This window comes from Pelodiscus sinensis, chromosome 7 (genome assembly GCF_052426305.1).
Source record: "Pelodiscus sinensis isolate ZL-2025 chromosome 7, ASM5242630v1, whole genome shotgun sequence".
NCBI lineage: Eukaryota > Metazoa > Chordata > Testudines > Trionychidae > Pelodiscus > Pelodiscus sinensis.
This window is the reverse complement of record NC_143058.1, coordinates 64,745,472-64,766,250: the sequence shown is the minus strand read 5'-3', so window position 1 is coordinate 64,766,250 and position 20,779 is coordinate 64,745,472. Positions and strand designations below refer to the sequence as shown.

Genomic DNA, 20,779 nt, shown 5'->3' with positions numbered 1-20,779 from the left:
CCTGTCACCTTACAAACAGAAGCTAGGGACACCGTCCCTGCCCATCCTGGCTAATAGCCATATATGAGACCTGATTCAGCTCACCTTTAAATTAGTGGCAATGATTTGGTGCAGTGATTGCTTTTTGCCTAGGAGAGATTGCAGGATTTAGTTATTGTGCAGGCTGAGCTACCTCTCCATGGGCAATTCTCTCGCCACCTTCATAAATCTGACCTTTTGTTGTTAAAAGGCTTTCAGTTCATTTTGTAGACCATCCATGTGCACAGAGATCCATCCCAATACCAATGGGTTTTATAAATACAATTTTATCTCCAAAAAGCACCTTCCATGTGATTGTGAATGGCGTGCTTCATATTTGTGCTCCGCTTTCCTCTGCCCAATCCCGCTGTCGTTCAGAGTGCACAGTCTTCCTGTGTTCTATGCAGGGAGCCTCAATACCTGTTTGAGCTCTGGATGAAAATGGGGAGCTGTGCTCGTCAGACCCTGAGCTTCTGTACATAAAGATGCCAAAGGTACAACTCTTTGAGAAGCAAACCAAAGATGTCAAATTCCCTGATCATGTTCATTCAACCCTGAGCTGAACTTTTTTTTTTGCTTTTCACACAGCTGACAATTGTGTTGTCTAAACCTTTTCATTGAGTTCTTATTGTGTGTGTGTTTCTTTAAATGTACACAGTCCCGACTGACAAGTCAGAATGAGGCCATGGCCCTTCAGTCAATAAGAAACATCAGAGGCAATTCTCACTGTGTGGACTGTGAGGCACAAGGTGAGTACAACTATTGCTATAGAAAAATTGTTATCCTGGGCTTTCTAAAGCTTGCACGTTCTCTTTGGTCAGGGTTATGTGAACACTGTTCTGGTTCTTGCCCTCTTAGTATTGTATTCCATATCCCTTTGCAAGCTTAGTGTTCGTTAGGAAGGTTGATTAGTCAGGTTTATTTCACATTAATTTCTTATTAATACTTGATGTGTTATTATCAACCCAACTTTTCACCAGTATTTCATCTGTCACAGTAAACATGAGATCATATACTCTGCCTTGAAAGTTGGGATAAAAATGGTTTTGTTTCTTATGTCTTTTCAACATAAGTTGCTACTTTCCTCCTCCAATAAGGAAAAAAAATCTTGTGCCCTAGCAGTGAAGCTTCGCCTGAGCTTTCTGCTTTTTTCATATTGCAAAGCAAAATAAAACCTTCACTAGAAGTAGCATGCTACAAAACTGATTTTGGATTTCTCTCAGTGGTTGTTTTATTCTGAATTTGTTTTAAATATATGGACTAACAGTTTGCAAAGAATTGATGGGTTTAATTTCAGAGGTGCTGTTCTTGCCGTTCTTTAAAGAAACGCACACACTACTTTCTTAACCCTACTTCTAGGTAGGGATGTAACCAATGTTAACAGATGATGCTTCCTGGTAACTGGTTATCACTATCTATATCCTTACCTAGAAGTAGGGGTTAGAAAGAGAAATGAAAATAGCACCTCTGAAATTAAAATCGGCAATTCTTTGCTAACTTAGTCCTTATATTTAAAACAAATTCAGAATAAAAAAAAACCCACTACAGGGCGGGCGGGCAGGGAGCCTGGATCCGCTCCCACCCCCGCGCGGAGCCCCCCCCTCCGCTGGCTCATTGGCCCATCGACGCCTGGCCCGGGTCTCGCACAGCCCCCCCCCCCCCCCCCCCCCCCCCTGGCTCATTGGCCCATCGATGCCCGGCTCTGGTCTCTCACAGCCCCCCCCCCCCCCCCGCTGGCTTGTTTAGAGGGGGCTCGTTGGCAGGCGAGGGGGCCGGAACGTGGGGGCTGCGGGGGCTGAGCTGTGGCTGTGCCTGCAGAACCATATTGTTTTTGTTGACCCCCTTTTCCTCTTACAGAGCTAGGTTATTGTTTTTCTTTGAAATAAATATTCATGTAATTTTATTGGTATCTATCTTCATTTTTTACATTTACCAGTAGCTGCCTCATTTCCTACCCTAGGCTTATACTCGAGTCAATACTTTTTCCCAGTTCTTTGTGGTAAAATTAGGTGCCTCGGCTTATATTCGGGTCGACTTATACTCGAGTATATACGGTAACCAGTTAAATGTCATGTTTAACTGGTTAACTGATTAAATGGGATTTTACATCCCTACATTTAGGGGTTTGTAAGTTGGCTATATAAGGGCTAGAACTTAGCATAAAAGGTGCAGGCTGGTAAACAGGATGAAAGGGTACTTGACAATTCTTATTTTTTATATTTGAAAATCATACTTGTTTCTTTTAACTGTACAAGGACTAAAAAGGACAATTTAGTCGTTTGTTGCTTTTTTGTGCTTTTATCTGAACTGATATTTTATAGATCCATTGTTTTATAAATTTGCCTATGTAGTCATCTTCTTAAATCATATTAGCATCCTCCCTAGCCTTAAAATAATTCATACAAAAATGCAAAAGTTTTCACCAGTCCGTATAATGAACAATACTGGTCTCAATAATCCACCACAGCCCTATCCAGTCCACATGTTTCTTCCTCATATGGTTTGGAGGGGGACGGGTAGCAAAAGACTCCCAGGCATGTAGAAGAGAGAAGGCCAGCGTATAAAGAGAACATTGAAATGTCCTGTTACTTTAGAAAGGTGTTTCACATCCATCCATTTTTACTGGTTAAAAAGGTGAGTAGACTCCACTAAGATCCATTGCCCTTTCAGAGGGCTCAGTTCATGCCAACACGCCCTTGCAATTAAGACAAGTTTGATGTTACTTCTATTGAAATCGATCAGAAATTCATAGATTGTTGAAGGTGGGTTGAGAGCAATGCTAGTTGCTCTGTACCCTAGGAGCTGAGCATGCTGCGGGTTCCCTAGTGTTGTCCTTGTTGGCTTGGACATTGAGTACTAGAACTCTGGGCCACATTCAGATATCACCGAGGCAGCACATTAACGTGCTCTGCACAGATCTTTGATGTAAATTTTACATAGGCCAGTAATCCAGCAAAGAAGAATATGTATGATAAACGAATGGGATTGTGGCTTTAGGATATATTCTCTCAGGGTATGTCTACACTACAGCACTAATTCGAACTAACTTAGTTCGAATTAGTTAATTTGAACTAAGCTAATTCGAACTAACGCATCCAGACTAAAAAACTAGTTTGAATTAGCGTTTTGCTAATTCGAACTAGCATGTCCACATTAAGTGGACCCTGAACTGGGGTTAAGGATGGCCGGAAGCACTGCTGGCAGGGCATCAAATGAGGACTTAAAGCATGGAGCTGCTGTCTCAGGCTAGCCGAGGGCTGTGCTTAAAGGGACCCGACCCCCACCCCGGACAGACAGTTCTCAGGGGTGCCCCGCTTGCAAAGCAGTCCTGTCTTGGAGTGCCCTGAGTGCCCACACTGGGCACATCACAGCACTCGGCCATCAGACCGGCTGCACTTGCCGCAGGCTGCCATCTGGGGAGAGGGGGAAATTGGGGGGCTGCAGGAGAGCTTCCACCCCCAGAAGCCCGCAGAGCCAGCCTAGTCCTCCCCATCGGGGGCTCGTACCCCATTCCTCCCTCACCTCCTTCCACTTACTCCTCCCTAGCCCCCCTTCCTCATGTACAAAATAAAGAAAACGTGTGGTCAAAAATAAAATCTCTCTTTATTGAACAAAACTTGGGGAGACTGGGAAAAGGAGGTGGGAGAGGGGAAGAGAGAGGGTGGGAGAGTGGAGGGCAACTAAATTGATCAGAGGTTTGGAACAGGTCCCATATGAAGAGAGGCTAAAGAGACTGGGACTTTTCAGTTTAGAAAAGAGGTGACTGAGGGGGGATAGGATAGAGGTCTATAAAAGCATGAGTGGGGTGGAGAGGGTGCATAAAGAAAAGTTCTTCATTAGTTCCTATAATAGGAGGACTAGAGGACACCAAAGGAAAGGAATGGGTAGCAGGCTTCAAACTAGTAACAGAAAGTTGTTCTTCACAAAGCAAAGAGTCAACCTGTGGAACTCCTTGCTGCAGGAGGCTGTGAAGGCTAGAACTAGAACAGAGTTTAAAGAGAAGTGAGATAAAGTGATGGAGGTTGGGTCCATGGAGTGGTATTAGCCAGGGGATAGGAGTGGTGTCCCTGCCAGGGAGTATTAGGGGGTAGGAGTGGTGTCCCTGCACCTGGCACGGGCACCGTAGCCAGCCCGTGCCCCTTTAAGGGGTCCGGGGCCAGGAAGGGGGCATACGAGTTTCCCTGGTGTTGGCCAGAGTGGCCACCAGGGAAAGCTGGGGAGGGCTAGCCTCCCACTAGTTCGAATTAAGGGGCTACACACCCCTTAATTCGAACTAGTAAGTTCGAACTAGGCTTAGTCCTCATAGAATAAGGTTTACCTAGTTCGAACTAGCGGAGCGCTAGTGTAGCACCTATCAAAGTTAATTCGAACTAACGTCCATTAGTTCGAATTAACTTTGTAGTGTAGACGTACCCTCGTAGAGTAAAACAATTGTTTATTAAAGCATCTTTGTTGTCATTATTATGGTTATTACCATTGAGATTTACTCAGTGACTCATCCAGCTCAAGTGAAATACATAAAATATGTGTACAAAAATGACCCATTTCTCTGAGTGCAGTAAAACTGCCTGAATATGCATTTTGTTTGTTCAAAATACTACTGTGTCCGTATACTACATTGTGAAATCTAAGGGTCATACAGAACTTCCTCAACATTTAGTCAAGGGCTAGGCATGACAATGAACCTTTTAGTAAATAGTTCTGCTCTTCCGTTTGAGTTACATTTTTAAAATATTCTTTTTAGGGCTATTCAAAACATTTCCGTCTACTTTTTTCAATGTAAAAGTGGGTTTTCAATTAATCAAATGTTTATGGAAAATGTCTCCTTTCCTGGAAAATATTTTAATTTTCATCCAAAACTTTTTTTTTTCTTGGCTGAAAACCAGGAAATATTTTCCATTTTTGGCAGCTTTCAAATGCAGAAAAAAAATTCAATTTCTGTTGCAGGAAATTTTAATTTCAGTAATAATTTTCTATATGGGTGAAGGAATCCTATTTTCTGACGGGTGTTAAATTTTACACCGTTTGAATAAAAATATTCTGCCCTTTGAACCAGGTTTTTCCTGCTTGCTTTTGTGATAGCCATACTAGCACTTCAGATCTCCATACTATTTCCCAGGAAAAGAAAGGTAGACAAGTTCTGACATCAGAAAAGCACCTGCAAAAAATCCTTCTTTGGAAGTGTTTCATTGCGTCCGATAAAATGAATGTTCAAGAGGGATTCAGATAACTTACGTTTAAATAGCATAGTATGGTGAGATAAATGAAACATCTTGGGAAATGACTTTTTATTTCCTGGCTTTTGCCAGGTTTGTCATAATTTTGTCATGGGGGAATGTGATTTCTCCCCCTCCTCCCCCATCATAGAAACATTCCTGCTACAGGTTGAACCTCATTGGTCTTGGAACTCTGGTCCGGCAACATCTATGGTCCAGCTGGTGGCCCCTCCCCTTGTCTAGCAAACTCTCTCCTTCACGACTGATCAGGTTCCTAGGGTGCCGAACCAGGGAGGGCCAACCTGTAGTACACTAAAACCTGGAGTGTTCAAAGTGGCATGTTTTCATCTTAGTACTTTTCTCTCTGATCTTAGAGATGAAAATATACCTCAGAGCATGTTAGATGGAAGCATCATATATATGTGGTGATGTATTTGGTTATTAAGGGAGTTGATATAGTTTGCAACAACAATATAATATCAAGTTGCTTTTCCTTTTGTAGTAATTGGCTACAAATGGTTCCGCCTGCCTAAGGAGGGGCTTTTTCTAACACCTCATCCTGAGCTACCTGCTACTCTGATTTTATTTTCCCTCTTGCTTCTTTTCTCTTCAGAATCACATTTTCCTCTAGTCCGTTGGAGATTTGCGTGTGTCTCCATCATTTGTTGTCAGCTCATTTAGAGACTATGGGAGGAATGGCCCAAACGTCTACATTGCAGCCTTTGCCGGCAGAGATAATGCAAATGAAACGCTCGTTAGCATTTCTCGCACTCTCATTTGCATAATTTCTTCCAATCCATTTTGCAGAAGAGGTTTTTGTGCAAAAAAACCCCCTTTGCACAAAAGAGGTTTTTGCCCCATCTACACTGCGGTTTTTTTGCACAAAATTCTCTTCCGCAAAACGGATCGGAAGAGACTATGCAAATGAGAGCACGAGAAATGCTAATGAGCGCTTCATTTGCATTGTCTCTGCTGACAAAGGCTGCAGTGTAAACGTAGCCCTAGAAACCAAACTTTTGCCTCCACTTCCTGTCAGGCTTCCTAACAATGCTGTGAGACCAAGAGCCCTGAGAGAGGGTTAGAATGTGTCACAAGGAGTTTTTGTTTTGATTGCTTGTATCTGTCTTCCTGTAGACCCTGATTGGGCTAGTCTGAATCTGGGAGCCCTCATGTGTATCGAATGCTCAGGAATTCACCGGAACCTTGGCACACATTTGTCACGTGTCCGGTCACTTGACCTGGATGACTGGCCTATAGAACTCATCAAGGTGATGTCATCCATCGGGAACGAGTTAGCAAACAGCGTCTGGGAGGAGAGTAGCCAAGGACATATGAAACCCTCTTTGGACTCCACAAGGTAGGCTGTTATTCCCTTTGAACAAACGCATACAAGCATCCATATGTCAAAACCACGAGTAAGAGTTTAAAAATGAGTATGTAAATCTAGACACACAAATACATATTTAAGCATCTAAATCTGTGTTCTGATTTTCAAGTGGCGTCTGCTGGGTCTCAGCGCTTTTTACTACATATGGACTTCAAGGAGCCAAATTTCAGGCACCATATTTTAGAACTGCTAGGTGTGTATGTTAACCTGACGCATGCCGAACTTAGTCTCACAAAAAAGTGCCAAAAATTGAGTGAGCTTGGTAACTTTTGTACTTGCCAAGGCTGTCTCAGAGTTTAGAAGTCTTGGATGCAATAGGAAATATATAAGACTCCCAGGCTGCGTCTAGACTGGCAAGTTTTTCCGCAAAAGCGGCCACTTTTGCGGAAAAACTTGCCAGCTGTCTACACTGGCCGCTTGATTTTGCGCAAAAGCACTGACGTTCTACTGTCCAAAATCAGTGCTGCTTGCGCAAATGCTTTGACATTCCCATTCGGGAAAAAGCCCTTTTCCGGAAATGCTTTTGTGAAAAAGGGCCAGTGTAGACAGCTGAAAACTGTTTTGTGCAGAAAAGCCCCGATGGCAAAAAGGGCGATTGGGGATTTCTTGCGCAAAACCAATCTAGATGCTCTTTTCTGCAAATGCTTTTAACGGATTGCGAAAAATCATGCCAATCTAGACGTAGCCCTGAAGTTTTGTTCCTTCATCTTCATTAGACTGTATTGTCTGTTTATCTTTTGTTGAATCAATAAATCTGACCCTCTGAATGATTTACTGTAACTAGCAATGTGCCTTTAATAATCATGAGTTGGCCCAGCAAACTGATGTTGTCTTTTACCCATAACTGAATTCTTGGGGCTATACATTATGATTGTTTTGAGAGACCTGTTCAAAATGAGACTGCCTAATTTCCTTATGCAGTGTATGTAAAGTAGTCAATATAATGGGTAAGTGTGTGTGTTTTCATAATTAATACAACATTTTATCTACAAATGCTAGGTCAGAGATCCTCTCACGATGGTTGGTTAGAAAACGGAAGTTGGTTTTGCATTGCATCCATGTTCTCAGTGGCAAATGTCTTAGAAAAAAGTTGCATTGAGTTAGGAAAACAAGTTAACCATGTTGGGTGTTAATGAAGGAGCTGATATTCACACCGAACAATTAAGGAATACCGACTTTGGGAAAACAATGTGACCACTGGCAGTCTCAGTAGAGCAGATTTCAGACAAGAGGAGGAGCCTGGACTGTCTTGCCGAGCTAGTCCAGGCTTTTAAGTTGCCTTCAGCAGGTGTGCGTGTGTTGCAGTTGTCGTGGTGCCACATGTCAGAGGGCTAGCATGTGGAGCTGACTGCTTCTGAGCACCATTTAATCCCCAGGTATCAGCCATTATGATGGAGGATTAGCACTTGCTCTCAGTGTTTGCGTCCGGGATGTCAGAGAATAAAACAAAAGGGCACGTGTACTTTTTGTAAAATGCATATGCTTCGTTTCTGGAGTTAGTTTCTCCATACCATATTTACTGAAAGGACATAAAATCTATACCTGGGCCTCCTATTGCAGAAGATAAATAGATTTGTTCTGTTGACTGTAGCAAAGTCAACCATATCTTACTGCATTATTTAGTTAGCACTGAAAAATGAATTTGTGGTGCCACCTTTGGTTCATCTTAGAGAATGAAGGCAGTGTATTAATCAGGCTATTTATACACATAACTGTCCATTTAAATATGTGCACACTCAGATATTCCCATGAAGTTCATATGCACAGAACCTGTATATCCTGCATATGTGTGCATATATTTATTAGGTTAAATTAATTTGTGAAATTCTTAATTTAACTAGATCTAATATAAAATAGTTATTAACTCATCAGCATTATGTAAAAACTGTAGACTAAAAACTGTAGACTGAAAACACTGTTTTGTTGTTTTGACTACTGCTCTTCAATAATGAAGCATTGGAAAGATTTGTTGATTCTGAATATTAAAGATAGGCAACCCATTATTTCAATTCACAATATTTTTAAAGATTACCGCAAGACTGGATATAGTAAATTAAAGAAGTTCTTGGTAAACCTATGCCATAAAAAAGATCTCTGTGAAAGGAAAACACTAGTGGTGAAGTCAACTAATTCAGTTCTCTGAGTGTTTGAATTAGGGCTTGGTTAGATGCTTTCATTTTCTCTCCTATTCCATATTTAGAATTTATTTTAAACTGTCACTGCATTAACACAATTCCTTCATGTATGTCGTTTGTACATGATGTCGTTTTCCAACATCTTTTATATTTGTCAGTAACTTTATTACCCTTTTAAAAAAAGTAAATTAATTTGAACCCAGTAATATGCACATTTATAAATGCTCATTTCAGGCTCTGATTGTGTATAAATATATGTAATGTAGGTGTTGGTAGCAACAGCATAGTTAAGAGTGTGCTGAAATGTTAACTTAAATCAAAACTAACTTCCCTCTATTATACACTATAATGAATGAATGCTTTCTTTTCTCAAAATTTGGAACAACTCATCATGGAACAATTGAATTTTTGATGGGCTTTAATAAAATATTTAATAACTTTTCCACAAGAAACAGCTTAAAATCATCCAGTTTTGAATGTCGTGTTCTGGGACATTTCATTGGGTTCATCTGGTATAAAATAATCATGATCATACTTGAAGTTTTACTCCCCACCATTTAGCTGTAAGATAGGCACTAGAATTTTATGTTTAACAGATTATTCGCCTGATAGTTGTTTCTCTCCGGAGTTGAGTTTCCCAAAAGAAAGCCAACGGGTGGATACTCTACGATGGACATGGAGTCTTGGGGGAAAAAGTGCTGTGATAGGTTCTGATGTTGGAGGGGTGAACAGAAATATAGATGGAGAACTGGATGTTACTATAGCGGCTAGGTGACTTTATCATGTGGCTTGGAGACTGAAAGAAGGAGAAACAACTCACATTCCCACCTGCAGTCTGGGAGGAGAAGGGACAGAAGTCTGCTCTGAATCACAGCAGAAATGTTGCATGAGCTCCCCTTCCCAGAGGAAGGCTTTGTGGTCCTTCGCACAACTGTCCAGAATCTGAGATGTGCTGACTGGTCTAGCAAGAGCCAAGAACTCGTATCCTCACAGCTTGGTGGCTTTCCATCCGGGTGAGCCATAGAAACTCCACCAGGGAGAGGGGATCGGAATCACTAGTACCTCCCTGCTTCCTCATCCTCCTGCATTTACCCATTCGTCCTCCGCCCCAACATGGTCACTCGTGTGTCAAGGCCTCTCCTGCACTTTCACTCCCCCATCCCACTCATTCCCCCTCTCTCCCACAGACCTGCTTGATCTGCTTAATTTCTTGCATTTCTCGCTCCACTCACCTCGCCCACTGACCCCCCCCCCCATCTCTCTTTCTTGCCAGCATGCGGAGACCCTGGATCAGTCCCTGTCTTTTAATAAGAGACTTCCCTGTGCTATAAAATACAGAGCAGGAGCTGGGAGGGAAGAGGGTTGTATGCTGTGTCATAAGAGACCCGCAAGAGGCCTTGCACTGGCTTCTCTGTGCTGCAGAATGCAGAACGGCAGCTGGGGAGGTTATGCTATGAACCGGCACGAGCCAGACTGCGCACTGGAACGGCCTACCCTTATCAATAAAAAAAATCTATCGACTACTCGATTAGTAAATTAATCGCATTTTAACATCCCTACTGCAGACACATGCAAGGAAATGCAGGAAGAGAGAGTAAGACTGGGAATAAGCATAGCATGGGAATAAGTAGTGTCCTCTTCCCCTCCACCCTTCCTGGTAAGGTGTCTTGGTTTTCCTTTAGAAAACAGGTGGGTCTGAATTGGCTGGGGAGAGGTAGGGGATGAAGACCATGGCTGACAACTTCAGTGCTCTAGCACAATGGGACCTGCTACATAATTGTAAAGCTTATTTGTTCTCAAGACAGGGCTTTCTTGGGTGTCAGCGGTTTCTTGGTAATTCACACAGCGGTGTGCCGCCTATAGGGCTAGCCCTTCTTCCTTGTTTGTACAGGTGGGACCTCTCTGGTCCAGCAACATCCGTGGTCCAGTAGCTGCAGTTCTAGGGTGGGAGCTCGTTCATGTTCATTTGATTATCTGCTATGAGCCTCTAAGAACTTCCAGGTGCCCCCGAATTCAAGAATAACTTTCTCCCTCCTTGTAAGTGTGACACACATTTTATGACCGTGTATGTGAGCGTATTAAAGCATATGGTCAAATGAGTCTACTTGACCAAGCTCAGCAGGCCAAGATCTGACCTGTCCCCATAGTTGAGTATTGGAGCAGTTTCTGTCATCTAAACATACTTCATATTTGCTTCCAGATATTTGATGAAGATACTGAATAGCATTGGGCCAAGAACATTATGGGACCCCAACAGAAACAGTTCATGGGACCATGAATGTTATTGGACCAGAGAGCCCCCGCAGCCAGGGCCAGGAGCACAGTCGGCAGCCAGAGCTGGGAGTGCAACTGGGGTTGGCAGCCAGGGCCAGGAGTGTGGCCAGGAACATGGTCGGGACTGGCACTACATCGGCAGTCGGAGTTGGAGGCACAGCAGGGATTGGAAGCGCAGTCAGAGCCAGCAGGCCAGGAGGCTAGCAGCCCCTGGGAGAGCCTGGAGGCTGGCAGCAGAGTTTAATTATGTTATATCACAGGCTTATTTGTTATTATAATGGGTATATTGGTTTGTATTAGAATATTTTGGCTGCAGTGCAAAGAATCCGCAGGCAAGGAATCTGTATGTTAAGCTAGGGCAAGTTAACATCTGATCAAGACCTTTCCCCTATATAGGCGGGTGAGCTAAAACATACAGCATCTATGTTTGAGAGCTTAAACGCAAATAAATGGACTCGTTAGAGCAAGTTGGTATGTAAGGCCAAGTCCATGGCCTTCTTCAGATGTAACAGGTCCACCACAAAGAACATGGAAACAACCAGAAATAAGAGGTGAGGCTGAGCTCCTGTTCATTTTAACATTAATAACATAGTGGTAACTATAAGAGTGGCACCATGACGAGTGTGTGTGCCTTTAACGTGTCTGTGAGTGAGGAAGTTAAGTTTGGACATGGTAGAAGGCCTCTGAGAGCTCAGGCCCTATTAGAGGGGCAGTCTGCCATTCCAGGTAGCTTCAGTCTTACTCGTGGATGATTCATCTTTGTTAGTTCATAATTGCTGGTTTCATGTAAACTCTAGGTTAGCTTCTGTGGCCTTTCTAAAGCTCATCGCTCCAGCTTCTTTCAGTCCCTCTCCTCTCACTGAAGACTTGAACCTGGCCCATCCAACTCATGTGGCACGCCGGAGGCAAGGCTGGTTCTTTGTCTCTTCTCAGCAGGTTATCAAGGAAGAGTGTGAGGATATTAATGGAGAATCCTTTATAGTGTATTGAACCCCATGTGCTGCTAGAACAACGTTATTGCTTTTGTAGTTGATTGATTAGTTGCTTATTATTTGATTGCTACTCCATTTATCTCAACAAAGGCTTAAGGCTGCATATTGTTCTTAGTGTGAGTTTCCATGTAGGGTTGCCAGATGGTTTCAACAAAAATACCGGACACACTTGACATGACATCACAATCGATATTACATCTGATTTAGAAAATACTGGACAGTTCTATTTTCTCATTTCTATTTTCTCAATTTGTTTCCCAAACAGAAAGCTCAAATACCGGACTGTCCGGTTCAAAACCGGACACCTGGCAACCCTATTTCCGTGTCATGCAGCCCACACGCCCCTGAATGCTGCATAGCCCAATTGTGGGACAGGAACCTTACTATCTTCTGATCAGATGAATTGGCAAGTCTGTAATGCATATTATCCATTGATAGCCCATAAAATCACGTGGCAAATGAAGCATGATTACAAACCTCATCACCACCTTCTGGTCCGACTGAGAGGCACACTTCTTTTGCCTGTAGCTGTCTCTAAAATAGCAGTCCTCAAGCTGTGAGTTGGGACCCCACAGTAGATTGGGACCCCATTGTAATGGGATTGCCAGGACTGGCATTAGACTTGGAGTTCGGGGCCCAAGCCCATCAGCTTCAGCCCTTGGACTTTGGCCTTCCCATCTGGACATGGGCGGGCTCAGACCTTGGCATCCCCCCTAGGGTCACACAGTAATTTTTGTGGTCGGAAGAGGGTCGCAATGCAATGAAGCCTGAGCAACCCTGCTGGAACAGAAACAGATAGCACTCCATGTGTGCGGATATGTATAAATATTTGTAACTAAAAAGAAAACCTTCTACCACACTCCCGACTCACCCAGATGAGAGAACAGACAGATGTCAGTGATGTATGCAGTATCACTTAATGCCCTTCCGGAAGGTGCTTTGACATGGGGGTGATGAGGGCAGTTCAAGAACCTGTAGAGAGTATGGAGGAGTTGGACACCGTTCTCTTCCCTCCCCACTGCTAAAAGTCTCTTGTTTGAACCTCCGTAGCCCCCGCGAAAACTTTCTTAGCTCCCCACAGCCACCCTGTCTTCTCACTTTGACAGTAGTCTCTACTGACCTTAAAGTCTATGGCTACGTCTACACTGGCCGCCTATTCCATAATAGGCATGCTAATGTAGCACTTGGGAAGAGGCAAATGCACGGGGGATTTAAATATCCCCTCGGCATTTGCATTTTCATGGCCGCCGCTTTTTTCCGGCTTGTAGATAAGCCGGAGAAAAGCGTCCAGACTGGCGCGATCCTCCGGAATAAAGCCCTATTCCGGAGGATCTCTTATTCCTACTTTCAAGAGATTCCTACTTTCAAGTAGGAATAAGAGATCCTCCGGAATAGGGCTTTATTCCGGAGGATCGCGCCAGTCTGGACGCTTTTCTCCGGCTTATCTACAAGCCGGAAAAAAGCGGCGGCCATAAAAATGCAAATGCCGCGGGGGATATTTAAATCCCCCCCGCATTTGCCTCTTCCCAAGTGCTACATTAGTATGCCTATTCTGGAATAGGGGCCAATGTAGACGTAGCCCATGAGATTATTCCTCCTTCCCCCAAAAAAATCCCTAACTAAGAGAAACTAAACCCAAATTCTGTGCGTGTGTGAAACAGACATGACGTGGTTCCCAAAATAATATAACTTACAGAAGAAATGGCACAAGGAAGGGTTAGTTTTGAGATCAGTTGCATGGGTTTCAACGTTTCATAGGGAGTGAAGCTACCAGTGGCTGCCTGCTGCCGTAGGGTAAGTGAGGGGGCGAGTTAGGTACTCTGTGGGCCAGAGTGAGTCACGCAAGGATGCTCAAGTCAGCACTGAGGTAAAATCTTTAGGAAATACTGTAGTAAAGACGTTCTCACCAGTCTCTTCTACCCTGGACCAGGAGAAGCTGAAAATGCTGGACGTCCTTCAAGCGTGGTTCTTCCACCATGTTAAGAAGCATCATTGGCTATAAATGGAGTCCTGTGTATTTCTCCTCTGTGGAAAGAGTATGGGGAGGGGAAAAGGAGAGGCTGGTCCTTTTCAGCAGACTTGTGGGCGGGTCAATAGTAAAACAAAGAATATGTGAAAAGCCATTTCCCAGAAAGTGGTAAAGGGCAAGACTGTGATCTTTATACAAACATTTCATTGTATCTGGCTTGTTTAAGCGTTGCTAGCCCCGGCTCTTGCTGCATGTAAATGTGTTTAGATACAAATGTAAAACTGAGATGAACCAATATCAAATCCAAACCCTCCTAATTGAAATTCTTCCTTCACAATCCATTCAAACCTCCCTTTGAAGAAGACTCAGAAACCAGGCATACTTTCTCTTATGTTTTAAGATCATTTTGGAAATAGACACTCTATCAGTCTGGGAGACAGCCGTTCCCCGAGTTACGAATGCATCGACTTACAACCATTCCTATTTACAACCAATCTTCTATACAGCCGGAACCAGAGTTACGAACTAAATCCACACTTACGAACAGCGTGGCCGTACGTAGTGAATGTAATCCGACTTATGAACAGATCGAGTTACGACCAGGTGTTTGGTACGTTACCCGTTCGTAAGTTGGGGACCGGCTATATACAAGTTCCAACATTGAGGACTCCTGATTAAATACTGCCAATGGCAGGACATTTTCATACTGGGGGAGCTGTTTGCTGGAATACCTCTGCTGATCTTAACATCTACAGTATCATGAGAGATCAGAGACAGTCTGTGAGATAAGACCGGCCCCAGACCATTTAGAGGCCGTATGTCAAATCCAACACCTTTATTTGCACCAAGAAGCAAATTGGAAACCAGTGCAGATGATGAAAAACAGGTGTAATGTGCTTCTAAAAAGATACCTTCCTGAGCAAATAAGCAGCCAGAGTCTGTACAAGCTAAAGTTTGAGTTGAGAACAATTGTTAAAATGTTGGGGAAAGAAAGACTTGTGAGTTACTAGTAAGCATGAGAACTTGGTTAAGCCGGAAAAAATAGTATGGTAGAATTTGTGAAACTAGAAAGAAAATGTGAACAGCTGGTCTCTGATTGTTGTCCATTGGGCCCCTGATTAGGCCAGCTTTAGAAAGCTTGTAATTCGTTCCAGCAATTATCAGCAGCCCTGAGAAATGTCGTTCAAACTTCTGGAGCATTGTGACAAATTGAAGCAGAGTGCTGCTGAAGGAGTATCGACTTCCCATTTCTAAACAGGGGGATCATTAGTCAAGAAAAGCATCTTTTAATTACTCCCAGGAAGGAAAAAAAAAAGAAAAAAATCTTTTTGGTATGGATCCTGCACAACTTCCATTTTTTAAGTGTATTCAATATTAAATTTATTTTGTCGGGGGGGGGGGGGGAGAGGGGATGTGCCCTCCCTCAGTAATGTGGGTTTAATTTGGAGTGAGAAGTCAAATTAGAGTAGATCAATGTTGCAACAATTAACCGGATCTGAGGATGAAATCAGGATTTTCCTCTCTAATTGCTATTGATACTGTTTAAGCACACACTTAAAAATTGATTTGGGATGGTGTGATACTGAAGTGGTTTGTGGATAGGACGGCAGCAGTGGGGTAGGTGGGCAGAACCGACTTCACAAAGGGCTGTGAAGGTATTGTTGGAGGCAAGTAATACAAGGCGGCCTTTCAAATCAGCATTGGAACATCTTGCGTGAGATTTTTGTATGTGACACTGTCAGTGTTTTGAAGTTACAGCAGAGTATCAGGGTGAACTTTCTGCAAACAGCATTCTTGCCCATACGACTGCAGGCCTGTGGATTTTTTTGGCACTCTCTAGAAGGAAGCACTCCTGCAGTCACCAGAGAAGCAGTATACATGGCAGTCAAGCTCTCGGAGAACTTATTTTCATGGAGACCAGCATTTTCAGAAATACTCAGTAACTGGTATCTATGGAAGGATCCATTCACCTTCCACTTAAGATTTACCCTAGAACTGAGGTGTGCACCGTGAGTGACGACTCATTTGTTAGCTACCTTTGTGTACCAGCTGAAATATATTGATCTGAGGAAGTGGGTCTGGCCCATGAAAGCTCATCACCTAATAAACCATCTTGTTAGTCTTTAAAGTGCTGCATAGTCCTGTCCTTTGTTTCAGCTGAAATCTCAGCTCTCCTGATGCAGCGATAAGCCACCTTAGAGAGTTCGGTGGTGTTCTGCATAGTGCGCACTTCTGAACGTGGGTACAAACATGTTGGACTCTGTCACCCACTTTTCACATTCAGCTGCTATAAGATTGACGAGGAGTTTTTGCTTTAAAATTCACAGCCTTTTCTTTAGTCCAGCCTGGTCCTAGCTGAAGTTCTTTGGGATGGTGGGGAAGAATATAGCTAACTGTATCCTCTATGCAGTACATGCTGCTTCTTTGCCGACAAGCATTCTAGAAATATAGTGCAGCTTTAAAGTTAGCATCATGTGTTGCTGCCCATAGCATCCATTCTCTTGGAGTTCCTCGCAGGATGTCTGTTTACATCATGTGGTTTTTTTCCTGTTTGGCAGAGCTCAAAGGAAACATGGGAAGATTCTTAATTCAGTCTGAAAACTTTGGAATTAGGAGTTGAGAGTTTCTGAAATTGTCCGTTACATCAAAATGTGAAATCTAGTTTGATTCCCCACTCTCAAATGAGCAGAGTTAGATGGTCTCAGAGAAAGCGTTGTGCAGATATAATTTAGTGGATCTATTTTCCAAACTCCAACCTAAAGTCTACACTATCTCCTTACCATACCAAGATAATGGCCACTGCAGGTGATGTGTTGGCCCCCTGATACTGACAGTTCCATGGGGTTAACCAGAAGCTGATTTATAGGTTGGTTAAATTGGTCCTCCCTTTTTTCTTAGAAAACAACAAATAGTCTGGTAGTACTTTATAGACTAACAAAACATGGAGATGGTATCAAGAGCTTTTGTGGGCACAGCCCACTTCTTCAGATGGCTTAGAATATTAGTTCGTTCCTATTTATACACAGGGTGAATATTGATAAAGGGCAAATCTGTCAGGACTGAGAGAAGTCGGAGGCCTATTGCTGAGTCTGAATTTGTAGAGAGTGCCCAAATCAACCTTTCTTTGTTTTGTTCAGTAGGTTCCTCAGATCACAGGAAAGCCACGCTGATCTCAAGTTTCTGGCATAAGGATGCCCCATTGCAAATGCAGCCTCAGGGAGCATTAGTACCCATATATCCAAAATTGTCAGGTCTTATTATTTCTTAACAGTTTCTGGCCTGATGAGGTCAGTGTTTTGTCCCTTTTGAATTTTGTTTCATGCTTGACACCTTTCCCATTTTCTGGGAGGAAGGGGGAGAGGGGGGAGTCTTTATTGTGATGAGCTGACCAGAGCCCATCTGCAGTTGGGTGGCATCTGCTCCCCACATGTCACTTCCCTCATTAACAAGCAATTGAATTAATTAAATGCTACTCAGAACACGCATAACAAGCTACCGGCAGTGTCCAAATTAGCACTGATAATCAAGGATGATTTCCTTTATTATCCTGCTAAGTGGTGTGCAGGCTCTGATCTCCCCGTCTGCCCTCATCTATTTACATACCCCCAGCTTCTGCCTTTAGAAGCCGGGGTTATCTTACCTAGTTAATTTGCCACGATCACCAAGCATGGCGGATTGATATTCCTGCCTCTGCTGAAGCAAGCCCCCTACTTCCCCCTTTCCTCCCTCCCCAAGCCTGGTCCTTTGTATCTCAAGCTCACTGATAAATTAAAAGCCACCCCTGTGGTCTCTCAAGTGAGTAATAGAGGCAGAAATTTCATTTTGCAACTGGCTGATTTAATGATCCAAAGGGTAATTAATGGCCTGATTATCTTAATGTTAAATATGTCCGGCAGCAATTACTGTGACCTCCCGCTTGTCAAGGTCCGGGCTATGCTCTTCTTTCAATTAAGTTCTCTGGGGCTTAATGGTATGAATAAACTCCTCTGATTCTATCATTGCGGACTCTGAGATTTAACCGAGCTAGGGGCTCGTTTGGAGTTTTAATCAGCCCGGCTTCTACTTGAGCGATCAGAGTTAACAATTATAACAAGGACAGTTTAACTTTCTTCCCCCCAACCCTCTGCTACTTCTTTACATTCTGTTTTATTTGGTTTAAGTGCTCCAAGGGAATTCTGTTGGCTGGAGCAGTAACATTGCTAGGCTCGTCTCTCCCTATATAAATTATCATGTGAACGCTGCTGTTTTTTTCCATTTGACAGGCTTAATTAATTGGCAGGAGCGCCCCAAAATGAAAGTGCTACTAATTGCAACTCAAAGTACATTTCTGTCATTGCAGCACGCTTGTCAGCGGGCATGCCCCAGTCCGCACTGCGGCCGGAGTTTGTTGACGTTTTCCATTTCAGTTTTCACATCTCGTTGGGGAGCGTGATTATATGTGATAGCACTCATGGACCAAGAGGTGCCTTTGGGTTTTCCAGGCACACTGTTTGTGTGCAAGGATGACATTTACTGCCAATAAAGTTTAGACAGCTGTGCTTCTGTAGACCCAACAGCTGTTAGGGGACTTAAGGTTTTACTTAAGATATTTTAGCGAGTGCTATTAGCCAGGAGACTCTGAATCAAACCGTGAGTTGGAGCTCCCCCTCTCATGACGGAAGGACCCTGCTCTGAGAATGTTAGATTTGACTTCAGCTGTGCATTAGGATGCAGATATTTCATTGTCGGCGTTCCATCTATTATGCATACATTATAACTCCAAGGGTACTGAATTTATAAAAGATATACCTGTAAAAAAGAAGTATTAATCTGTCACTGCTTGTAAACCAAAAGCTTATCTGTCCACACCACTTTGTAGGAATGAACCAGTTCCGACGTGTTGGGGGGCAGTGCTTTCAGATAAAGCTATTGTCACTTCTCAGTGAGTTTCAAAAAATGTACCTACTGAGAATAATTCAGCAGAAATAAATTATTCTTGCTCATCTTCCATCTTGAGGAGGCCTGCAACTCACAAGGCACTCCTCTTGTGTGATATTCTAATGCAGCCGCCAGGGGAGGCTGAGAGGTTTCCACACTGCAGTGCAGGGAGGCTGACAATCTTGCCAGGCCCCTGGGTAGGGTGGGAGGGGGGGCTAGCTCTGCACTCCCAGAAGGGGCGGGGCCTCAGGTGGATGGGGTGTGGATGGGGACAGCCAACCCTCAGCACTGTCCAGATAGGGTTGCCAGATGGTTTAACCAAAAATACCGAACACCCCTACCCGCAAAAAACACCATAGAAAAAATACTGTTGATGGGGGGGGGAAAAAGAGGGGGAGACCAAAGTTGTTGAGGGGGATTAAAAAAAAGACCCTGGGAGTTATGCAAAAAAAACCCAGCATTAAGACAGCATGGCCCCTTCAAGTGCGTGCAGAGTCAGAATAGAGATAGGAAGAGGGGAGAGGTTGAGCACTAAGACCCAGGGAAGGCATTGCTTCCCCTTGCTTCCGGACTTTAGGCTTTTTTCCATTGGCTATCTTGTTTTCTTGGTCAAGCCAGAAAGCAACTTCACTGCAGAACCAGGTAAGCAGGGGGTTCAGGGACGGGGGCGCGGGGGCTGGGCCCAGTTGTTGAGTGAGTCATAGGGTTGCCTAGGTGTCCGGTATTTTCACCTCCTGGCAGGGAAAAAAACCCAGAAAATACTGGACATGTTAGATGTCTGGTATTTTCTGAATTTTTTTTTACCAGACAGGAGGTGAAAATACCGGACTGCCTGGGTCAATACCAGACACCTGGCAACCCTGTGTCCGGAGAGAGCTACCCAGAATGAACTGTACCATATACCAGCTTCCACCTCCCAGGCAGCCCTACCAGCCGCACAGAGCTTTAGGGGAGATTTAAAGGGACTCGGGACTCCGGCCCCCACTGCTACCGCAATAGCAGCAGTGGCTGGGAACCCCAAGTCCTTTTGAATCGCCAGGCGCTGGGGGGCAGGCCTGCTGCAGTGTCACTAGTTAGCTAATGACACTCCGCTCCCCATCTCCTCTTCAGCAAATCCAGTTCTATAATATTCCTCACCCTTGCCAGGGGTGAAAACCTGGTTGTAAATTAACTGTCTATGATCCAGCCTGAAAGGAGACATGAGGTAACTTTCAGAAGTAAAAGAGCTGCCTGCAACCATATACCATGCCTTAGGCTGAAGTTCTGGTTTGTGGCCTGACTCCTAGTTGGTCTATATTTGGACCAGGGTTCACAGCTGGCGAGGTTGTCACATAACGTCTCTCACCTCCTATAACTGATCAGAAGACGGTTCCTCTCAAGCATCCAGCTTTCAGGGGTCATGCGTCCCTTTACCTCCTGGCTAGATATGCACAATATGCTCTAGCTTGGACTTAGTCTTTGAAATCTGCGCAGAAGCTCCCAATAATGTACAATTTCAGCTCCCAGAATTCTGAACCCGTGTACTGTTGTGAACACACAACAGTTGTGTTAAGGCAACTGCGATTCCCTCTTCGCTTCTTAGTGCACCTTGATCTAGTCATTTCTGAAATAGGAGCAAACCCACATTAGCAAACTGTTAATAGACATCCAAAGAGTTCACATGGACGGTAAGTCTGTGATAGATGCTGGGAGAGTCACATCCCCATTTTTCTCAAACTAAGTGTTTGTCTAGACAAGCTTTAGTGAACGTTAAGACACAGATATTGCAACAGTTCAGATGATTAACTAATGAGACTTTCACGCTAAAAAAAAATCCTAATGGCCTTCCAATATTATTCATATCTCCAACCAGTAATTTTTAGAATTCAGTA

At 43.7% G+C, this 20,779-nt stretch overlaps 1 protein-coding gene across 7 annotated transcripts in view; it reads left to right on the top strand.

Moving 5' to 3' along the window:
• AGAP1 (ArfGAP with GTPase domain, ankyrin repeat and PH domain 1) overlaps window positions 1–20,779 on the top strand; it is a 496,396-nt gene that overhangs the window by 432,000 nt on the left and 43,617 nt on the right. For all 7 annotated transcript variants that reach the window (XM_075934057.2, XM_075934053.2, XM_075934051.2 and 4 more), the window contains 2 exons: window positions 677–767; window positions 6,369–6,591. In XM_075934057.2, coding sequence (XP_075790172.1) covers window positions 677–767; window positions 6,369–6,591 — 314 coding nt within the window. The remainder of the gene's footprint in view (window positions 1–676; window positions 768–6,368; window positions 6,592–20,779) is intronic.